The sequence below is a fragment of the Ailuropoda melanoleuca genome, chromosome 14 (genome assembly GCF_002007445.2).
Source record: "Ailuropoda melanoleuca isolate Jingjing chromosome 14, ASM200744v2, whole genome shotgun sequence".
Taxonomy (NCBI): domain Eukaryota; kingdom Metazoa; phylum Chordata; class Mammalia; order Carnivora; family Ursidae; genus Ailuropoda; species Ailuropoda melanoleuca.
Genome location: NC_048231.1, coordinates 15,471,913 through 15,494,653, shown reverse-complemented (window position 1 = coordinate 15,494,653; position 22,741 = coordinate 15,471,913). Strand labels below are relative to the sequence as shown.

At 37.5% G+C, this 22,741-nt stretch overlaps 2 protein-coding genes across 6 annotated transcripts in view; one reads left to right on the top strand and one right to left on the bottom strand.

Annotated features, from left to right (window-relative positions):
* Positions 1–5,980: 5,980 nt before the first annotated feature.
* FCF1 (FCF1 rRNA-processing protein) lies at positions 5,981–21,143 on the bottom strand. The gene is made up of 8 exons (XM_002914698.4): positions 21,019–21,143; positions 20,639–20,706; positions 18,603–18,674; positions 17,852–18,000; positions 12,562–12,634; positions 8,213–8,300; positions 6,972–7,066; positions 5,981–6,257 (listed from the first exon to the last, which is right to left on the bottom strand). Exons 1-8 carry the CDS (start codon positions 21,019–21,021, stop codon positions 6,209–6,211), a joined length of 597 nt encoding a protein of 198 aa, XP_002914744.1. The 5' UTR covers positions 21,022–21,143; the 3' UTR covers positions 5,981–6,208.
* Positions 21,124–22,741, top strand: part of AREL1 (apoptosis resistant E3 ubiquitin protein ligase 1) — a 43,959-nt gene continuing 42,341 nt past the window's right edge. For 3 of the 5 annotated variants that reach the window (XM_011219051.3, XM_011219050.3, XM_002914697.4), the window contains exon 1: positions 21,124–21,274. The gene's annotated coding sequence lies outside the window, so the exon portion shown is untranslated. The remainder of the gene's footprint in view (positions 21,275–22,741) is intronic. The other 2 variants (XM_011219049.3, XM_034643354.1) reach the window with 2 other exon arrangements.

Below are 22,741 nucleotides of genomic sequence, written 5' to 3'. Positions count from 1 at the left end.
TTTAGGGTTTTCTACATATAAGATCACATCATCTGGGAACAGAGATAATTTTATTTCTTCATTTCCTATTTGGATGCCTTTTATTTTTTTCTTGTCTAATTTTTCTAATACAGACTTTTAAACATGTGCTTTATCAGTTGAAACAGGCTAAGCTATGCTACAGTAATAAAAACAAACAAAAAGCCAACCCAAATCTCATAGCTTAAAATAACAAATGCTTATTTATCATTCACTCTAATATTCCCATCATTAGGCTGGGATCCAAGCAAAGTAAGGTTCCGTCTTTGTTTTCATGACTGTCAAGAAAAAACAAAGTGGGCAAAGCTAATCACACAATGACTTTTAAAGCTCCTGCCTAGAAATGAATATGTCATCTTCACTCACATTGCCACACTTAACTTCAAAGGTAGTGGGGAAGAGCAGTCCTACCCTGGGTCCATAAAACAGAGAGTTGGAAATATTTGCTGAACAGTACAAATCAATTGCTACACTCCATTCTTTTAGTTACGAAATGTTGAGCTCACTTCCTCACTTTCCTTACCAGAGGCCAACCCCCTCCCCAACAGAGACATCCTCAAAATCTTGTCCAGTAAAGCATACGTATATGTATATGTAGTATATTATTATGTACTATATGTAGTAGTATCATTATCAGGACCTGTGGCTTTTTTTTGATCTAAAGACCTATGCACCAAGAGGGCACATTATCTGCCCTCATATACCAAATACACAATTGTCAGAACAGAACAGGACAACCACAGTGAACATTCTCGTTTAGAAAAAGAAAGAAAAAAAGAGCACATAGAAGTGACTGGTTTCTAGCAATTCTGTCTACAAGATAAGCCATACAAGGTCACCTCAGTTTTGGGATAAGGAATTCACAAAAAAAGCTAAAAATAAAAGGATAGCCTAAGGTATATAAGGCAAATGCATTACAAAAAAGAAAAAAGAAAGACAAAGCAGAGATCCTGTTCTTAATAACAGAAAAAATAGAATTCAGGCCCAAATGCATGAAATGAGACAAAATGGATACATTATAATGCTAAAGGCTACAATTCGCAAGAAATATATCAGTTACGGGAACCCATGCACAAAACAACACAGTAGCAACTTTGATCAAGTGGAAACTTTAAGAAGTACAAGGAGAAATAAACAAAACATACTAATATTAGGAAATTCTAATGTATTCCTCTCAACTTGAACCAGATCAGAGTCAAGATACAAAAGACCTAAACAATCAAGTAGATCATATGGATAAATATCGAAATTTTAACCTTATAATAGAGACTGTACCTCCTTTCCAAGTGTACATGGAATGTTCATGAAGTTGGCATTATGAAACCAAAAAAACCTCTATATTTTCCATATTGCATATTCAAACATACTTTTGCATGTCTTTTCCCATCTTTTAATTTACTTAAGTATATACTTATCTACGCACAAAATGTACTCATTTTGTGTACATGTCAACTCATTTTGACAAATCAATATACCCAAGTAACCATCACAATAAAAATTTCCATAACCCCCCCAAATTCCTTTGTATCTGCACACAGCCAGCTTGCCATCCCCACCTCAGGTAATTAACGATTTACCATCACTACAGATCAGTCTTGACTAGAGTCTCATATAAATGGAATCATATAGTATATATTCTTCTGTGTCCGGCCTCTTTTGCTCAACTTGATGATTTTAAGATTCATCTATGTTGCTGTTATCAGTTCATTCCTTTTATTGCTAAATAGTTTTCCATTGTGTGAATGCACCATAATTTATCCATCTACTTGTCCACAGATACTTGGGTTGTTTCCAGTTTTTATCTCTTATGATTAAAGATAATATAAACACTGGTGTACAAGTCTTTGTGTGAATATTGTTTTCATTTTTCTTGAGTGGATTTCCTAGGAGTAGAATTACTGGGTTGTGCAGTAAGTGTATTTTCCTATCACTTCCAACTGTTCTGTGTCATTCTGTTTTAGGCATGTTTTATAATATCACACAGTTGTAAGATTTAAAAAATATCCAACCTGTGCACTTGTATTTTATTTTATTTTTTTATTTTTTTTATTATATTATGTTAATCACCATACAGTACATCCCCGGATTCCGATGTAAAGTTTGATGCTTCATTAGTTGCGTATAACACCCAGTGTGCACTTGTATTTTAAAAAAAGATTTTATTTAATTATTTGAGCGAGGGAGAGAGAGAGAGAGCACGCACACACACGAGCAGGGGGAGGGGCAGAGGCAGAGGGAGAGGGAGAAGCAGACTTCCCACCGAGCAGGGACCCAGATGTGGGACTCGATCCCAGGACTCCTGGGATCGTGACATGAACTGAAGGCAGACACTTAACCGACTAAGCCACCCAGGCACCCCGTGCACTTGTCTTTCAATAAGACAACTTACGTAGTCACATTCATCATGACTACTGTGCATTTGGAGCTTTCCCTACCATCTTACTTTATGTTTTTTATTTACCATTATTTCTTCTTCCCTTCCCTCTTCTGCATTTTTTTCTTTTTCCTTTTTGGATTTACAGATAGCAAAATATGCAAATCTCCAGTGATGCAGTTCAATGGGTTTTGACAAAACCTGTTTCTTTTTTTTAGTTTTTAAAAAAATGACTGAGTTCCCCTTTCCATTTCCTCTCTCCGTTGGTTGAGGAGACTACATCCTACATGAATTAGGATTAAATTTGACTATTCAAAGTAAAATCCAGGTTGGCTTTTCCAATGTATTGGCAGATATGACCACTCAGTTTCAAAACTTACATTACCTAACAGCTCTCCCACAGAAAAAGAGAGCAACTCTCCAGTAAAAGCTCTGGTTAAGACTATTTGGCTTCAGTTTGATCTTCCAGGTTTAAAATAATCACAATGGCAAAGGGAATAAGAATATTCTGATTGGTCCAACCAGGAAGATGAAACACCCATATTATGTGCTGGGGTAGGAGTGAGCCACAATTCCGTCCTATTAACAACGGTTTTCTCTAAGAGAGATACTGTTAGTAGAGAGGGGAGGGTAGGAAAAGAATTATTTTCAGACCTTTTTCTATTCATATATGTATATTATCATACAAACAGTTATACAATTTTGTAGTTTAAAAAAAAGTAAAACAGGGATCACACCATACCTATTTGTTCTGCAAGTTGACTCTTTTTCTTAACATTAGGTCAGGTAAGTAATATAGCTCTTATTAATTGTGGTAAAATATACATAAAATTTACCATTTTAGCCATTTTTAAGTGTATATAGTTTAATATCATTAAGTACATTTACAGTGTTCTGCAACCAATCTCCACAATTCTTATTGTCTTGGAAAACTGAAGCTCCATCCCCATTAAATTCCTCATTCCCCACTTCCTCCAGTCCCTAGGAACCACCCGTCTATGGATTCTGTTATTGTAGGTACTTCCTATAAGTGGAATCACAGTATTTATCTTTTGGTGAGTGTCTTATTTCACTTAGCATAACATCCTCAAGGGTCATCCAGGTTGGAGCATGTGGAGCATTTTCTTCCTTCTTAAGGTTGCATAACATTCTATTGTATGTATATACCACATTTTGGTTATTCATTCATCTGTTGATGGACACTTGGATTGCTTCCACCTCTTGGCTATTGTGAATAGTGTTGCTGTGAACATAGATGTGCAAATATCTCTTTAAGGTCCTGAGTCGATTCTTTTGTGTATACTCTGGAGTGGAATTGCCGGATCATACGGTAATTCTATTTTTAATTCTTCCAGGAACTGCCATACTGTTTTCTCTAGTGACTATACCTTTTTACATTTTCAACAGTACACCACAATTCCAATTTCTCCACATCCTTGTCAATACTTGTTATTTATTTATTCTTAATAGTAGCCATCTGAATAGTATGCAGTGGTATCTCATTGTGATTTTGATTTGGACTTCCCTAATAATATGATGAGCGATATTAAGCATCTTTTTATGTGCATGTTGGCCATCTATAGATCTTCTTCAGAGAAGTCTATTCAAGTCTTGCCCATTTTTAAATCTACTTCATTCTTTTCAAAGGCTCATGACATTCCACAGTATAGTCGACCCTTGAACAATATCGGTTTGAACTGCATGGGTCCACTTATACATGGATTTTTTTTTCAATACAGTATTAGAAACATATTTGCTCTTCCTTATAACTTTCTTAAACTTTTCTCTAGCTTATGTTATTGTAAGAATACAGTGTATAATACATATAATATACAAAATACGCATTAATTGTTTATGCTACCACTAAGGCTTCCAGTCACGAGTAGGCTATTAGTAGTTAAGTTTTGGGGGAGTCAAAAGTTATACTCAGATTTCCAACTGTGTGGGACATCAGCCCCCCTAACCCTTGCGTTGTTCAAGGGTCAGCTGTATAGATGTAACATAGTTAAGATTCTTTTGATGGAAACTTACATTCTTCTCAATTTTTCTCTATTATAAGTAGTGGTGCAATAAGACGCTTCTAGATGCTTCCTTGTACCATGTGTAAATGTTTCTTTACACATTTATATTGTACTTATGTGCTTATATTACACTAACCATGTGTATCAGAGAAAATCACCTGTATAATACCTATAAATAACCAAAAAATAGAATGGGCTCCTTGGATATCTGTAATTTTTATTTTAATGGCTCCTGCCAAACTGCTGTCTAAAAAGGTTATATCCATCTGCGCTCTTCTCAGCATTGCTCGACTACTCATTTCTTCACACCTTGTTACATATATTGGAAGATCTTTCGGTCAGCCACTTGTCTTACTTTGCGGGGGCTGTCTTGCACAGAAGTCACAGTTTTAATATAGTCACACTTACCAATCTTTTCTTTTATGGCTTTTATATTCTCCATCTTATTTAAGAATTCTATCCAAAGATTATAGGCATTTTTTTGTGTTTTTTTCTGAGACTTCCATAGCTTAAAAAAAAAAAGTTTAGATCTTTGATCCACTTGAAATGTATTCTCGTGAAGGATATGAAGTAGGAATACTAAAACTTTTTCCAAATGGACAGTCAACTCGCCATTATAATATAATAATCACTGACATTTACTGAATAATACTTAAATTGTGTCATGTACTATTTGATTTCATCCCATCTTATCAGGTTTGTTTTGAGGATTAGACAACACATTTTAAAGAAGGAGCAAGGAAGGCACCAAATGGTTAGGTACTGTGCCCAACTCATACAAATAGTAACTGATGGAATCAGGATTCCAACCCCATTAAGAATTACTCCACACTATTTGGCCTTCCGTTAAATTTCTTTTTCCCACAGATTTGAAATACTACATTGACAATATACCAACTTGCCATAAATATATCTGTCTGTTTATGGACTTTCTATTCTATTTCAATGATCTATGTTTATTCGTACACTACCTCGTGATCATTGAAAATATCTAATCTGATCTTGTTATTTACCTTCATTAAAATTTTAATAAGCTCCTATTGACCTTACAATCAAGTCCAAACCCTTTAGCATATCACATAAGGCCCCCTCCCAGCCACCTCCTCCCTCTGGGGCCTCAGATGTGGGTACAGATCTCTTTCCCCTATGTTCTAGTTAGAAAAACCTTCTGGTAGTTGTCTGAGCAGGCCAAGTAATCATTCCATGTAACATCCATGTCTCTGTGCTTTTGTTCATATGCTTCCTACGCCTCATTTTCTTTACTTCATATATTGGGCAAGCACCTATTGATTTTTAAAGATTAACTCAAATGTTACTACCTCTAGCCTTTCCTCCCTCCCCATTACAACCAAGTAGAAAGAAATCATTCTCTTCTCATTAACAGGTCTATTCCCTCATACTTTTAACCTGGCATCATTATATTACTGTACTTACTCATATACATGTTTCTCTTTTCTTCCTGTAATAATATGAATGTCTTCAGGGCAGGACCATACCTTATTAAATACCTAGTGTAACCTTAATAAATATTTGTTGAGTAAATCAATATAAAACAATCACCATCAAATTATATGAGCAATCACCTGATTTATAAAAAGATGCAACAATATTTAAAATGATACAAAATATCAATTTCAAAAATTATCAAAATTCAAAAATGACTGTATTTAGCATAGTCAGCTCATAACAGAGCAAATGGGCAAGAAGAATAATTCATGCTATAGCGTACTGCTAATATGAACTGGCAACAGAAAAAGTTGGTAAAGGAAGGCAGAGGAACTCTATCTTTTAAGAATTAGAACCGAGGGGCTCCATAATCATCTGGCATCCGCTCGATGTTGTACCTGATCAGACAAAAAATTAACACTGGTAAGAAAGGTGGGTCCAGAACCCACCTAAAAACCCATCCTTTACTTACTGCAATACTTTCACCTCCCCACTATGAATCCTTTTTGTCAGTGGGAACATTTTAAAGGGATATCATAATGAATGACTTGTAGCAAAATGCTGACTTTACTATAATACCTTTATTCTTTAAAGGCAGAAAGTTAGCAAGTGAGGGAGCCAGGCACTAAGTCCAGGTAAGCCCAATTCCTCCCAGCCCGTATTCTTCCCACCATATTGTGTTCTTCCCAGGTTGAAAAGTGAGGCAGTAATAGACTGAGCACTGACATGGGAACATCCAAGCAGGATAAAGACCAGTTTTTGTTTTTTTTAATAAGCTTTTAGTTTCCCAGATGAGGTGCTGATCACATACACTAGGCTTTCAAAAAAAAGGGTATTTCTAGCCAAAAAGATTAGCTTAATTTAAATTACTGCTTTGTAGTTAAAGCTACACGTCTCTTTCTAGTAATCTTGCTGTAGCAATGGGAATGTCTGCCTCATTCCCAAATCCTATCTTTTGCCTTTGTTCTTGTTACTCTGCCTCATTTCTTCAAATATAACTATGTGAGCATTTGATAGAACAACTGCTTTCAAATCTTCCTATAACCTGACCTCATTTTTAATTGATATCAACTATATACTTTTAATCGATTACCCCAAGAGACAGTTCTCACCTATGGTTAGAAATGTACATGATGGGAACTCCAGGGATCTTCCGGATCCTTCGTTTAAGGTCCCGGTCAACTGTGGCCACAATGTAACACTTGTGCTGTAAGAGACGTCATTGAAAAGTGTTCGCGCATTGAATCTACTTAGTGATACTGAATAATGGTATACTGGCTAACCTAGAGAATTACTCATTTTCATAGTAAATAGCAAAGGAAAGGTTGTAACAATACGTTGAATATCTACTATGATCTAGGAGCTCATATTTATAAAACATATAACAAATTGCCTAGGGCGGATGTAGCTCTAAGAATCTTGAGGGGGAGAAGATAGAAAAACTATTTAAAAGCTGCGAACTGTTTTTTGTCTCATAAGTGGAAGGGACTTTCACATCTAGGGCAGGCGATTTCTTGGTTTGGGTAAACACCCCAAAAGACTCAATGCAAAGGCAGAGTAAATGCCTTAGATTGGAGGGCACAGCTTTTGCCTTTCCTGGAATCTCTGTGCTTGGGCCTGCCCTGAGACTTCCTAGTGGTGGAGGTAGGCTACTTCCTCAGCCATGAAGCCAGAATGGATCTTCAGGAGAAGTCTGAGCCTAGCAGTTCTGAAAGCAGTACCACTTAGCTGCCAGTTGTATTATATTTTACTTCCATCATTTTGAAAAGAGTTGTGCTGTGGGAAATTAAGGCAAATGCTGTCTCCACCCATGGGATGGAGTGGCTAAAGGGATGGCAGTGTGGTTACCAGATGGAGATGATTATCCCCAGCAGAGAGAGGCTCCAGTAAGGGAAATCAATAGCAGAAGTTCTTGTGGCTCGACAAGGAGGCCAGAAGAGAAGAATCAAAAACCTAGTTACTCCAGGGTACTTGTAAGACAGCATCCTGGGAGACTCAGATGTAATTGAGAAACACTCTTGCTTTGGCATGGTGGAGAGGAACAAAATTCCTACATGGGGAATAATGGCAATGAATGATTTCTGATTCATAGGGAGGTGAAACCTGATATTATATGTACACTCACTCACTCAAAGCATTTTATAGACACGATTTGTGGAATAAAGAATTAGTAAGTGCCCCAAATCACATACCCAATAAATGCAGGTGTTGAGATTTGAAACCCATGTCTCCTCTCCAAGCCTGTGATTTTCCCTTTACAGTTACAGTATATGTTTACAATCCACTTCCTCAAGTAAATGAGGGCACCTATGCTTCCCGTGAAGCACAAAGAACATTTAAAAAGTGATGATACCTGAGTTACTCTCTGTACTAAGCAGTCATCTGCATAGGTTCCTTTGTGTGTGCATGGTAATCGTTCAAATCTTGGATCCTTGGCAATCCTAAAGGGTCACAAAACTGAATTAACAGCAACATTCAGGCAATTGGATAACTTTCTGACTCTTGATCTGTGAAATAAGAGTGACTTGATCTATGTGGAGATTTTAAGGCACCAGTCGTCTCCTGCACCTGATCTCCTAATTGGAAAGACAACTGAGAGAGAAGCTGGTGTGCCTTAGGTCATGTAATCTTCACAGGACTCTGAATTATTATGTTTCCATTTTACAAATAAGGAAGCAGATTTCAGAGACATTAATTAATTTGTTCGAAGTACATAGGTGGGAAAAGCCAGGATTTAAAACCAAACAATTTTAACCTAACCATTTCACTTCTAGAAGCTGTCTTACACAAATGTGCAAGAATATAGGCACAAGGATGGCCACTACAGAACACTTTATAACAGTGAAAAACTGCAGATAATCTGAATATCCATCAGCAAGGTAAAAGTTAAATATATTTCGGGGCGCCTGGGTGGCACAGCGGTTAGGCGTCTGCCTTCGGCTCAGGGCGTGATCCCGGCGTCGTGGGATCGAGCCCCACATCAGGCTCTTCTGCTATGAGCCTGCTTCTTCCTCTCCCACTCCCCCTGCTCGTGTTCCCTCTCTCGCTGGCTGTCTCTATCTCTGTCGAATAAATAAAATCTTTAAAAAAAAAAGTTAAATATATTTTGATGCCCCACCCTGTTTTAAAAAAATGAGGTAGAGCTGTCTGTACCAACATGGAAGGCTTGTTGAATAAACAAACTAAAAAAATTCAAACTGTTGAATAAATAAAAAGTCATTGAACAATATACATACATGATTCAAATAAGAAAATATAAATCTCTTCCATTGTCTTTCTCTACATTTGCTTTTGCTTAGGAAAAAGGTCTGGAAAAACATACATTAACTATACACTAACCTTCTCAGTTGTCACCATTAGGGTGGAAGAATGGACAAAGTGTGAATATGCAGGGGGACTTTTACTTTTTATTGTATGTACATGTTTATATTGTTTGCCATAAATAAATCAAATGTGTTATTTTCATACAAATTTGAAAAAAGAAAAACCCCAAGTCTGTGATTCCCAGAACCATGTTCTTCCTATTACATAATGAGTCACAAACTGAATAAAACTACAAGGCAGCACATAGGTGCCAAGTGCAAGAAAAATACTCCATATTGCAGTAGTTCAGAGCTAAGTCACTGTGAATTTGGTATACTTAGAAAAAAAAATTATATGGAGATTAAATAATATGAAGACGAAAGAATATTCCAAGCAAAGTGATGGCAGGCATGTTCCAAACAGGGCACCAACCATCTATAACATGGTTCAGTGGTGTTCAGGGAAGAGCATGCATATGTTTCTGGTGGGTAGAGAGTGTTTGTGCAGAGGAGAGTGAAACAGGGCTGGGAAGACAGAACTTTGTGCAGTGATATTGCCAAATGGCTCTCCAAAGTGACTGTCCACTTTACATCTTTATCGGTTGAACGTGAGAATTCCCACTGGTCCCCAGTCTCCACTATTCGTGGCATTGTTAAGCAGACTTTTCAATTCTTGCCAATCTGCTGGGTATGAAATGGTATCTCCTTGTGAACTTAAGGATTTTGTCTTTTTCCTATGGATTTGTAGTTTTTTATATATTTTGAAAATAAGCCCTTTGTGCATTATATGCATTACTAGTATCTTCCACTTTGTGATTTATTGTTTTTGCCTTGTTTATTCTGTCTTTTGTTATAAAGTAGTATTCAATTTCTATTTTTTAAGATTTTACTTATTTATTTGACAGAGAGAGAGCAAGAGAGCACAAGCAGGGGGAGCGGCAGAGGGAGAAGGAGACTCCCTGCTAAGCAGGGAGCCTGGTGCAAGGCTCGATCCCAGGACCCTGAGATCGTGACCTGAGCCCAAGGCAGATGCTTAACCAACTGAGCCACCCAGGTGCCCCAGTATTCAATTTCAATATAGTCAGGCTGATTAGTTTTCCATTATGGTTTGCACTTCTTCAGAAAGTCCCGTCTACTCCAAAATCACTAAGATATTCTCTATATTTTCTATAAAAGTCTAGATACTTAATCTACCTGGAACTGATTTTTGTGAAAGAGGAAAGAATCCAATTTTGTTTCTTTCCACAGTGATAATCAGTATTTTAATAGTTTATTGCTTTCCCATTCAGCTAAACAATGCTACCACTCTTATTCATTGGGTTCCCATTTTTCTTTGCCTTTAAAAAAGTTAGCTTTATAAGGTATAAATGAAACATAATAAAATTCACTGATAATATGTGTAAAACTTGACAAGTTTTGACAAATTTATATATCCATGTCACTGTTTCCACAATTGAGACACAGAACATTTCTGTCACTACAAAAAGTTCCCTGTGGCCCTTTGCAGTTAATCCACTTTTCTCATCCTCAGCTCCAGGTAACCACTATATTCCATTAGTATAGTTTTGCCTTTTCTGGAATTTCATACACTTCTGGAGTGATGGAAATGTTCTACTTCACGACTATGACGATGGTTCCATAGCTGTACACATTTGCCAAACCCATCAAATTATACAATTAAACTTGGTGAATTTTATAGTATGTAATTTACACCTCTAAAAGGTGACACATATACAGACGCACAAATTCACTGGTACGTCTTGGACTTTGATTGAATCTTTTACCCATGCATGATTTTGTAATATTATTCATTGATCATTTGGAATATACCAACTCACTGAATTACACAAATCTTCCAAATATTAACACATTTCATTATACAATACCAAAAAAATCAACTCAGTATCTTCACTGGTCTCAACAGAAAGGTCTTTAGTATTGGGAATGTGATAAGCTCATGACTTTTCAAAACTCTTAATTTTCACTTGAAAGCTTGAGTTTTATCACTGGCAACTAATACAGTTGTTTTCCTTGAAGTAATAGATTCACTGCATTAATTTTTGACAAACTATCTGCTATATATAAAGTCTGAAAAAATCAGTGTTTGTCAGTTATTCTTCACGTAAAAATGACATTCCATGAGCAAGCAGCTGGTTTGGCTCACAACTCAAACAAGCACACGAATGCTTTCCACCGAGGCAAGCTTGACTCTTGGGTAAGGAGAAGTGTTTTAGGTGTACTTCACACTTCATCACAAGGAATGGCGATGTGTACTCTAGGGTCAAGATTTAACAAAGTCAACAAATTTTACTACTTCGTCAAGGATATTCTAAAGTGACTCTTCACTTTCTTTTGTTTTTGTTTTTTTTTTAAGATTTTATTTTTTTAAGTAATCTCTACAACACCCGATTGAGGGCTTAAATTTATAATCCCGAGATCAAAAGTTGCATGCTCTACTGACTGAGCCAGCCAGGCACCCCTGGGTTGTTTGTTTTTGTTTTTAACTGCCAGTGAGTGGCAATGAAGAATACAAAGTCTACTAGCATTATTTGGGTCCACTGTCTTGACTGGTACTAAGGCACAAGCATTTTTTTTTTTAATGATTTTTTATTATATTATGTCAGTCACCATACAGTACATCCCCAGTTTCCGATGTAAAGTTCAATGATTCATTAGTTGCGTATAACACCCAGTGAGGCACCAGCATTTCTGCCATGAGTATAAATGTCAGCATAGTGACAAAGATGACGTCTTGATATTATTATGAAAATAGTTTTGTGAAGCTCCCTACAAAGTCTCTGGGACTCCTAGGGGGTCCATGGACCATGCTTTGGGAACCTCTACTTTTAATTCAAGTGTACTTTGTAGAGTAAGCTCGAAACTCAGAATGTGAATCCTTTAAGTGTGAGATTCTAAAAGAGGTATCTAGATAACTAATAAAAAGACACTTTCTAATTGAAAATCTAGAGGAACTTAAAAGGAGGCCTACACGACCAATATGACTAATTCACTTCATTCAGAAAACTTCGGCTTAGAGTTGCCTCGGTGGCTCAGTTGGTTAAGTGTCTGACTTCGGCTCAGGTCATGATCTTGGGCTCCTGGGATAGAGCCCTGCAGCCCAGCCCCGCTTCCTGCCCAGCGGGGTGCCTGCTTCTCCCTCTTCCTCTGCCCACACCCCCTCCCCACAATGCTCTCTCTCTCAAATAAATAAAATCTTTAAAAAAAATTTCAGCTTAAAATTCTTTAACCTTCAAATGTTCCCTTTCTTGATCATAAATAGTTAACTAGTTTTGTATGGTTTTTATTTAAACTAATTATCCAAGAAATCTTCAGACAGCAAATAGATGAAGGAGGATCAAAAGAATCTTCAGTATACCAATCTAGACCAGCTCTCTCCTACCTTAGAGCCACTCGATACTTTTGCCCCAGTTTCTCAATTTCAGCCATTACACAGTCAGTTATACAAGGGATACCTGCCAGGAAAAAAAAATACATATTAAAAACAGAACTTGTAAAGAAAGTGGTTTTACTCTCTCTGAATTATAACCCACTGAGAGTCTTTAAAAGACCCATGAGGCTTCTGAAATGACAGCAGAGTAACAAACTGAAATGAACAATAAGAACTAGAGTTGAATAAAATCCCTATTGAAACTAGAGAACTGAGCTGTCCCAACCCCACACTACAGATTCATAAAGTGTCATAAATGTGTCTGGGGGGAAAATTAAGCTGGATCCCTGTCATTCTCTCTATATTAAAATAAATTCTAGATGGAAAAAAATTTAAATATGAACCAAAAGAAACCAGGGAATTAATCAGAAAATGTCTGGGGATGTACTGTATGGTGATTAACATAATATAATAAAATAAAATTAAAAAAAAAAAGAAAATGTAAATTTGATCACATAAAAATAGAAAACTTCTGTTTGATAGCTATCAAAGTCATATTAAAATAAAAATAAACTAGGAAAAGTATTTCTACACATTTGTCAAAGGGCGAATTTCTTTAACACACAAAGAGCTTATAATGATAGCTTAAGTTATATGCTATTTGCCAGACACTGGGCCAAGCACTTTATAAGGATATCTCACTTCATATTCAGAATAATTCCTATCAGGTAGTATTGTTATTATCATCCCCATTTTATAGATCAGGAACCTAAGGCACAAAGAAGTAAGTAGAAGCAAATGGTGAAGCCGAGATTTGAACAGAGACTGTCAGGCTATAGACTGGATTCTTAACCAACATGCTACAGTTCAGTTCATACACCTCAGGTCATAGAGGAAGACATACAATGGTCAATGAGCATAAGGGTGCTCAACCTCACTCCTAATTAAAGAACTATAAATTGAAACAAGATTCCATTTTCTACCTATTAGAGTGGCAAAGATTAAACAAGGAAAATACCCAATATTGAGGAAACAGGTATTCTCACACTAAGTAAGTGTAAAAATGTGTATTAGGGGGCGCCTGGGTGGTTCAGTCGTTAAGCGTCTGCCTTCGGCTCAGGGCGTGATCCCGGTGTTGTGGGATCGAGCCCCACATCAGGCTCCTCTGCTGGGAGCCTGCTTCTTCCTCTCCCACCCCCCACTTGTGTTCCCTCTCTCGCTGGCTGTCTCTTTGTCAAACAAATAAAATCTTTAAAAAAAATGTGTATTAATATTTTAGGGTCATTTTGCAATACATGTTAAAATAAGAAAATATACATTAGGGGTATATACATAGCCCTCGATATTTTAATACAGCTTCTAGAAATGTATCCTAAAGAATCATTCCACCCTAACAGAGACATATTCACATAGATATTCACTACAGCCCTATTTATAATAAGGTAAAAACTGCAAGTAATCCAAATATCTAATAGGATATTGACTTTTAAAAATTATATAAATACTATGTAAACTTGTAAGAATGAGGTCCACTATATATACTGACACAGCAAAACGTTCAAGGTATATTTGTTCAAGGGGCACCTGGGTGGCTCAGTTGTCTAAGTATCTGCCTTTAGCTCAGGTTGAGCCCCATGTTGGGCTCCCTGCTCAGCAGGAATCTACTTCTCCCTCTGCCCCCAACCGCCATCCCGCCCCCGCCGCTCTAACGTGCGCACGCGCACTCTCTTTCAAATAAATAAACTGTTTAAAAAAAGATGTTATTGGGGCGCCTGGGTGGCACAGCGGTTAAGCATCTGCCTTCGGCTCAGGGCGTGATCCCGGCGTTGTGGGATCGAGCCCCACATCAGGCTCCTCTGCTGTGAGCCTGCTTCTTCCTCTCCCATTCCCCCTGCTTGTGTTCCCTCTCTCGCTGGCTGTCTCTATCTCTGTCAAATAAATAATAAAAAAATCTTTAAAAAAAAAAAAAAAAGATGTTATTTGTTCAATGTAAAAAGAAAAATTGGATGAGCAATTTAGTCATACAACGGAATATTATTTGGTAATGAAAAGAAATGATGTACTGATACATGCTTTAACATAGACGAGCTTTGCAAACATGCTAAATGGAAGAGAACAAAATATTATATGATCTCCTTTTAATGAAATGTCCAAAATAGGCAAATGTACGGAGACAGACTGCAAATTAGTGGTTGCCTAGGGGAGGGAAATGGGAGAGGCTAGGGATGATGGTTAAGGGGTTCAGAGTTTCTTTTCGGGTAACAAAATATTCTAAAATTGACTTTGAATACGTTAAAATCATTGAATCACACACTTTAAATGGTACGTGAATCATATCTCTAAGCTGTTAAAAAAGGCACAAAGACAAATAGTAAATAATCGATGATCCATTTTCACTGAGGGGAGAGGGTGGGGGAATGGGATAGGCTGGTGATGGGTAGTAAGGAGGGCACATATTGCAGAGTGCACTGGGTGTTATACGCGACTAATGAATCACGGAGCTTTACATCAAAAACCAGGGATGTACTGTATGGTGACTAACATAATATAATAAAAAAATATTATTATAAAAAAATAAAATAAACAAAAATAACCTATAATTCACAGAGATGGTATATGAAATTTTAAAGGGTCATGTGGGTGGCTCAGTCGGTTAAGCGTCTGACCCTAGATTTCAGCTCAGGCCTTGATCTCAGGGCCGTGAGTTCAAGTCCCCCATTGGGTTCCATGCTGGGTGTGGAGTCTATTAAAAAAAAACATAAAAAATAAATTAAATAAAAATAAAAACTGTCCCTCTCTGAGGAAAGGCATTATAGGGAGCTTTAATGTTTTTATGCTAGATTTTCTTTTTACAAGTACAGAAATACTTTTGAATGTGGACAACTAATTTTAAACTAAAGTACAACGTCCAGAAGAAAAAGCAGTTGTGAAATGGAGGGAAATCAGTAAGATCAGTGATGGAATCAGAGGGCAATACTCACCTTAAGAGGATCAATTTCAGAGCCATATAGCAGTAAAGCAAGCAAGGGCTTGCATCTGGAACAGGAAAGTGGGCCCAGGAAGAGGACTATCAGGAAAAGGAAGGTAACAGGGAAGAGCACTCATGGGCAGAAAAGAAAGCTGATGGAAAGCTAACTATCCTCTTGTTGGAACATCAGGCAGAAATGGGACCAGGAGCTATGAAAAGGTCACAGGGCATCTTCAAGGGAAAAGGAAGATAAAGGTCTTCCTTCAGGTATAAAGGCAAGTGAGGAAAAATTAAATAGCTAGAGCTTAAAAACAGTTAAGGAATCTCCTAGGTAACTGAATTTGTACTGTACCTGAATGTTTCTTCAATCCTTCCTTTGAAGTATTATGTTACACAGAAGACTGTAGAAAGTGGTATTTTCCTTAGTAAGTTTTTATTTTATTATCACTATTATTTTCTTTTTTAAGAGAGGGAGAGAGAGAATCTTAAGCAGGTTTCCAGGCCCAGCATGGAGCCCAATACCGGGCTCGATCTCACAACGGAGAGACCATGATCTGAGCCAAAATCAAGAGTTGGACACTTAACTGACTGAGCCACCGAGGTGCCCCAAATAAGTTTGATTTTAAAAAAGGCACAGTGAGAGCATTTAGCTGTACACATTTTAGCTGTACCCCAAGGTATCCATATCTAGAGAAAGCACTCCTCTAGGATGAAAAGCTTTCCTAAACAGTCACCATTTAGATAACAGTGAGGGAGCTACAGAGTCAAGGAAACAATTCATCTTCAAAGGGCCATGCCTGAACCCTCCACCCACTTCATTTATAAGTAGGTCACAACATTCCTCATCCAAGGCCACCCTAGTCCACTCTCACAGGCAGGTACGGCCCATTTCAGGTTATTCTTTATTATTTCTACAAGCTTAAAAAAATTAAAGTATTATATGTACATAGCTTAAAAAGAAATACAGAAAAGTCTGTATGAAAAAATTACTGTTCCTTGATCCTTTCCCACCCCACCAATTCTGATCCTTACAGACCACTATTTTACTTCATAAGCTGTTTTTTTCATTTGGTGGTTACCTTCATATCTTGATATAATAAACTTATGCACATAATATTTATTAATTTTATGGCATTTAAAGAATTTAGGTCTCTTACTCATCACATTTCTTACCCTATCTTCCCAACTTGTTAGTTTTAATAAATCAATAAACAACATTTACATTACTATCATTCCTAAATGTTCATTATATAGCATCCTTTAAAAATTAAAGGATGTGCAAATTTTTTCCTTCGATTTATTCTTTATGGCAAAATAAAAGTCTAGTTTTCATTTGTACCTTTAACTAGATAACTGGAAAAAATATAAATGTAAATCCATCACAAAATGCAACAGATCTCACTATCAGGAAGTGATTTCCTTGTGCATGGCCTACATTTTCTTCTTCTTACTCATGGTAGTGAAGGAGAATCACTTGAAGGACCCAAACATATGGGAAAGCTACTAATGGTAAACTGCACATCTAAGTGTAAATAAACTGCTTCTGGTCCTTTGTGGTGCAAATAAATACCAAACTGAACAAACTTAGGGTCGTTAACCAGCATCACTTCTAGTTCTGTGACCATAAATGGCAAAATATCTTATTTAGCTTTCCCATAATGGAGTGGAATGGAGAATGTTTCCTCCTTAATGTAAAGGAATTCTGAAAAATGTAATAAATTTTCATTTACCCAGAATTTTTAAATTTTTTTATAATATTATGTTAGTCACCATACAGTACATCCCTATTTTTTGATGTAAAGTTACATGATTCATTACTTGCATATAACACTCAGTGCAACATGCAATACGTGCCCTCCTTAATACCCATCACCAGCCTATCCCATTCCCTCCCCCCCGCAGCCCTCAGTTTATTTCCCAGAGTCCACAGTTTCTCGTGGTTCATTCCTCCTGTTTACCCCCTTTCTTCTTCCCTTTCTTCTCCTACCGATCTTCCTACTTCTTATGTTCCATAAATGAGTGAAACCATATGATAATTTACCCAGAATTTTAAAATCCAGAATTCTAAAACAAAAAATTCCCATCCCATCTTCAAAATTGATGTCTACAAACAATGGTCAAAGCAGGCTAAGTGTGTTCTGAATCATGAGGCTTAATTATTCGTAGTCAAGTCTGCATTATACTTCAATTCACTGAAAATGGTCATTGCTACAGTGAGCAAATTAAATGATCAGAAATCCAACTAACTAGGACCCCACTCCCCCCTTTTCATATATTTGGATAATTATAATTATTCTGTACAAATGACATGAAATGCAAAAGTATGATACTTACACTTGGCATATAGACAGTCCATCATTGACTGTACTAAGTCAAGTTTGGCTTTAATGGAAAAGTTGATAAAGTTGGTATCAACCAGGATGTGGTAAGGTGGGCCCAGCTGTGTGTTATATTGGAAGAATAAGCAGGAAGGATGTTGGGGGCTGAAGGAAGAAGACATAAAACACAAAATAATGTCTACATTGATACTTTGACATCAACAACGCAAATGAAGTCTCTGCTTCAAACTGTGTGCTACAGATTAAGCTCCTTTTTCCTTATTCATTGGAAATAAATCCTAATAAATCCTGTGATGAAATATCCATTACCAATCTAGGGAAAAATGAGATAATAAAGAAAATATGATGAGGTTTCATAAAATGAAGTGTATTTATTTAAAAGGAATGACCTTTATCCTGAAATTCTGTCATTACTATTTTTGGTGATACAGTCTTTCATCAAATGGTAGTGTGTTAAACAATGACAACTGTTTCTTTCGAAAGATCTTGGCAAAGAAAAAAAATTAGTAATTCCAGGTCTAATCCCCAAGATTTTATGGGAAATTTCACTGCTCCATGAAGCCCCAAAACCTTCAAACTACTGGAATGGATACATGTTCACTGATATCACTTTCATTTGCAGAGTTGTGCCAGACTTGCAAATGGCTTACAAAACAGCACAGGGAAAGCCTAGATTGCTAAGAATTCTATGGTTCTAAAGTGTTTCTTCTAGGTTTAAAGGAAAACTTGAAATTTTGATTACTCACACTTCTCTTTCCTTGAGTGCACTGGGATCTTTCTTTTCTTTCTTTTTAGGTTTTAATCTATCCTTTTCTTTACTAGGAAAAAAGAAAGTAAAGTAAATGCAAGAAAGAAGGAAAAAATCACTCTGTTAGTTTTTACTTTTTTTTAAAAGATTTTATTTATTTATTTATTTATTTATTTATTTAATTTATTTGACAGAGAGAGAGAGAGACAGCCAGCAAGAGAGGGAACACAAGCAGGGGGAGTGGGAGAGGAAGAAGCAGGCTCCCAGCCAAGGCGTCTGATGTGGGGTTCAATCCCAGACCCCTGGGATCACGCCCTAAGCCAAAGGCAGACGCCCAATGACTGAGCCACCCAGGTGTCCCAAAATCACTGTTATAATCTCATTCAATATTTAAAGTTGCTTTCTTCTTCTTCTTCTTTTTTTTTTTTTTTTGCTTAGAGAGGAAATCCTATTTTGTGATTTCTTCATGTTAATATCAATATACACTTTTTAAGCACAAGTAACTGTTGGAAGTAGGCTGAAAGTAACATAACTAATCAGTTAAACATAATGGAATTTAAAAATCTCTAGCCAATAATCTATAAAAACTGTTAATGGGGGGACGCCAGGGCGGCTCAGTCGGTTGAGCATCTGTCTTCATCTCACGTCATGATTCCAGGGTCTTGGGATTGTGTCCTACAGGGAGACTGCTTCTTCTTCTGCCTGCTGCTCCCTTGCTTGTGCTCCTTCTGTCTCTCTCTGACAAATAAATAAATAAAATCTAAAAAAAAAAAATTGTTAATGGCCAAATAAATGTTAGTTATACTATCATTTCTTTGTCAGGAGCTCTTCATATCAAGGATCAAAATCCACTTCAATTCGGTGGACACAGGCTGACATTTATCTTCTGAAGATTTAAATGCTCCAACAGTAGGGAGGAGAAAGGTTCCCCATACACCTCTTATAAAAGACTAAAATGTAAAAAAAAAAACATAAAGGAAATTTAACCCTTAACTGGGAATAAAATATTATCAATGAGGCAAGTTCATTAAAAATTACATAATACATACATACTAAAGGCTGAGAATACAATTTATTAACTCTGAGGACCACTCCTTTGTTCTAAGGTTATTAAACACAATGAAGACCAGTCTTTCTTTTCTCTCTTTCCTTTCCTTCCTTCCTTCTAAAGTAAGCTCTAGGCCCAACGTGGGGCTTGCACTCACCACCCTGAGATCAACAGCTCTCCTGACTGAGACAGCCAGGTGCCCCAAGACTAGTCCTTATTTCATAACTTTGTTTATTCTTCACTGAAGCAGGGAAGCTTACAACAGGGTGTATCATTTCACTCTCCCACAGTAGTTTGGATTCTTTTAAGATTTATTTATTTTTAAGATTATTTATTTATTTATTTATTTGACAGAGATAGACAGCCAGCGAGAGAGGGAACACAAGCAGGGGGAGTGGGAGAGGAAGAAGCAGGCTCATAGCAGAGGAGCCTGATGTGGGGCTCGATCCCATAACACCGGGATCACGCCCTGAGCCAAAGGCAGACGCTTAACCGCTCTGCCACCCAGACGCCCCTCTTTTAAGATTTATAAAATGGAGACATCTAGGTGTTTTCCCATTCTTTCTTTTAAAACTATTTACATGCAGGTGCTGGGGACACAAGACAAACATGCTCTCTGACCTCCCGGCCTTTCAACAATTTTAACAGAATTTTTTCCCCTGGGGGAATATAAGAAGTGTAATGGCAAAAACATAAAGATATTCCTACCTACCAGACTCCTAGGAGGCAGAAATGTGATATGGTAGATAAAATATATAAAAACGGAGGAAGAGATAGAACACTTCAGAAATGTTTAATTCCCATCCCCTTCCCCAGTGTAATCGCTCAGCATCTAAGTAGCTGTTACACACTTGCCTACTATCCTATGCTGTATAAATCCAAGACACAATAATTTTAAACGTAAACACAAAATAACAACAAAATTTTTTTACTATTTACGCCCTCATAACTTTATCTTTGGGTACAGATTGATTCCAGGTACTCACAGCCTCTGATCTCGGAGACTAAGCATTCGCTTCATGGTCGCATATTTTCTTGCTTTCTTTTGCTTCCCCTTGAAGCAGAAATTTTAGAGTTAAAAGAGCTGCAAATACATCGTATCTTCTTGAGTTCTTTCTCTTGTTTTGTCCATTCCCTTCCCTTCTTCCCTCAAATACCCAGCACTTCTTATCCTCTGTGCCCCAACCTGGTCCTCCTCTCCCCACTCGCTAGAGCATAGCAAGCACCGCTAGGAGCAGTTCAAGAACTACAGTCAGAATGAAAAATAATTAAGAGTAATACAGAGGAAATTTGGCTAACGGCTGACTGGCTCAATCTCCTCCCAAAATGTGGTCTGACAAAGTCACTTCTCAAAACCTCCTCTCACCATGTTCACGCCGTACTCCTGTGTCTTCCGGAATCACCAACGGCGCGACACTTTTGCGTCATCCAAATACTCCTTCCGGCAAAGGCTAGCCCGGAAGCGGAAGCCGCTTTGGGAAACGGAAAACCTTGGAGCCGGTTCCCAGCCGGAGCCGAGATCTGTATTGGGGTCTCTGGGGGAGGATTTGGGGTCAGTCTTGCGCCGGGTGCTGCCGCCGCCGCCCCCGGCAGCAGAGCTGGGACTCCGCCGCGCTAGTCGGGTAACGTTTCTGTTCTCCACCACTCTATCTTGGGTCAGTGCCCCGAGGACGTCCCTGCACTAGAGTTCCAGAGAGGCAGGACAGGGGTAGGGGGAACGGAATTCTGGGTTTTCCAGTAGTTTAGGGAAATACATTCTCCTCATCCCTCGGCGCTGGGGTGTCCGGTCTCTACGGTGCAATTGGGAAGTTCTATTACCTACTTGGTTCTCTTAGCTGACATGGTGCTTCGTGCAGCTAGGTGGATGATTCTCACGATTCTCTCGAGTAAATACCGTGTATTCGTCTCGGTGCAGAGAGGGATGAATCATCGTTTGAGAGCCTTCATTAGACCATCTCTAGAAGACTGGGGCATAAGCTTGCATGTGTTACTAGTTACCAAGCCAGGGAAATGGTGGGGGAATAATTGACATTTATTGGGAAGCCGTGGTGTGTTATCTTTAACGGAAAAGAGACCGTTTTTGAGAATAAGAAGGGAAAGAGAACTTCTGGTTTGTTTTGTTTTGTTTGAGTAGCTGCTGTGTACTTCGGTGGTTCTTACCCTTTCAGAGATCAGGTACCCCTTGAATGTTTGTGGACAGCTGGAGACGATTCTTAAAAAAAAAANTTTAAAAAAAAAAAAAAAAAAAAAAAGGGCACATACAACATTTGTCATACAAATGATGAGACTCAGAGACTCTGAAGCCCATCCATGGATACTCGATATCTGTGAACTTAAGGTTAAGAACCCCTATCTTGTATACTATACTAGGCACTTTAATTATATTATCTTCTTTGACCTTCACAATAACTTAAGTACGTTCCTTTTACATGTGGAGAAGCTGGGGCTTGACTTTATTCAGGGGTTTGTTTGGGTTTGATTTGATTCCAAAGCCTGTACTTTTCTCATTGCACAAAACTGTACTAGTGTTTGAAATCCAAAAAGGTTATTAGGTTTAAAAAAAAAAAAAGATGACCATTTCATAAAACATGGTGCATTGGTTAACATGAACTTTGGAGTCTAATGGAATTAAACACCTGCTCTGCCTCTTACTAGCTTTATGATGTTGGGTGGATTAACCTGTCTGTACTTCAGTTCCTTCATCTGTAAAGTGGAGATAATCTTAATAGTACCTGTCTTATAGGGGTGTTATCAGGACTAAATAAGAATGTGAAGTCCCTAGAACAGTGCTGACCACAAATAAACCTTACTAAATAAAGTGTTTTCTATTATTATTGTGTGTCTTTCAACATGAGGTGGCATTTGAATTTTATGCCAATTGTATTTTAATATAGTTTTTCTATTTTGCAACTTGAATGTGTTGATATCTCCAAGAACCTTGTAAGGTTTTCAGTTCTTGAAAAGCTCAATCGTAGGATGATTTCTCATGTTGACTTGTGTATAGACAGACTTTTCTTCCTTCTTCTCCTTTTTCTTTTTGTCTTGCAGGCATTTAGAACTTTGTACTTCACATATCTGATTTTGTAGGC

Bases quoted from the DNA above. Each gene is read 5' to 3' on its own strand.
- FCF1 (XM_002914698.4), bottom strand. The intron at 12,635-17,851 runs GTAAGTATCATA...TTTTCCTGGCAG, and splicing joins GGACTGTCTATATGCCAAGT to GTATCCCTTGTATAACTGAC. The intron at 6,258-6,971 runs GTGAGAACTGTC...TTGTCTGATCAG, and splicing joins ATGTACATTTCTAACCATAG to GTACAACATCGAGCGGATGC.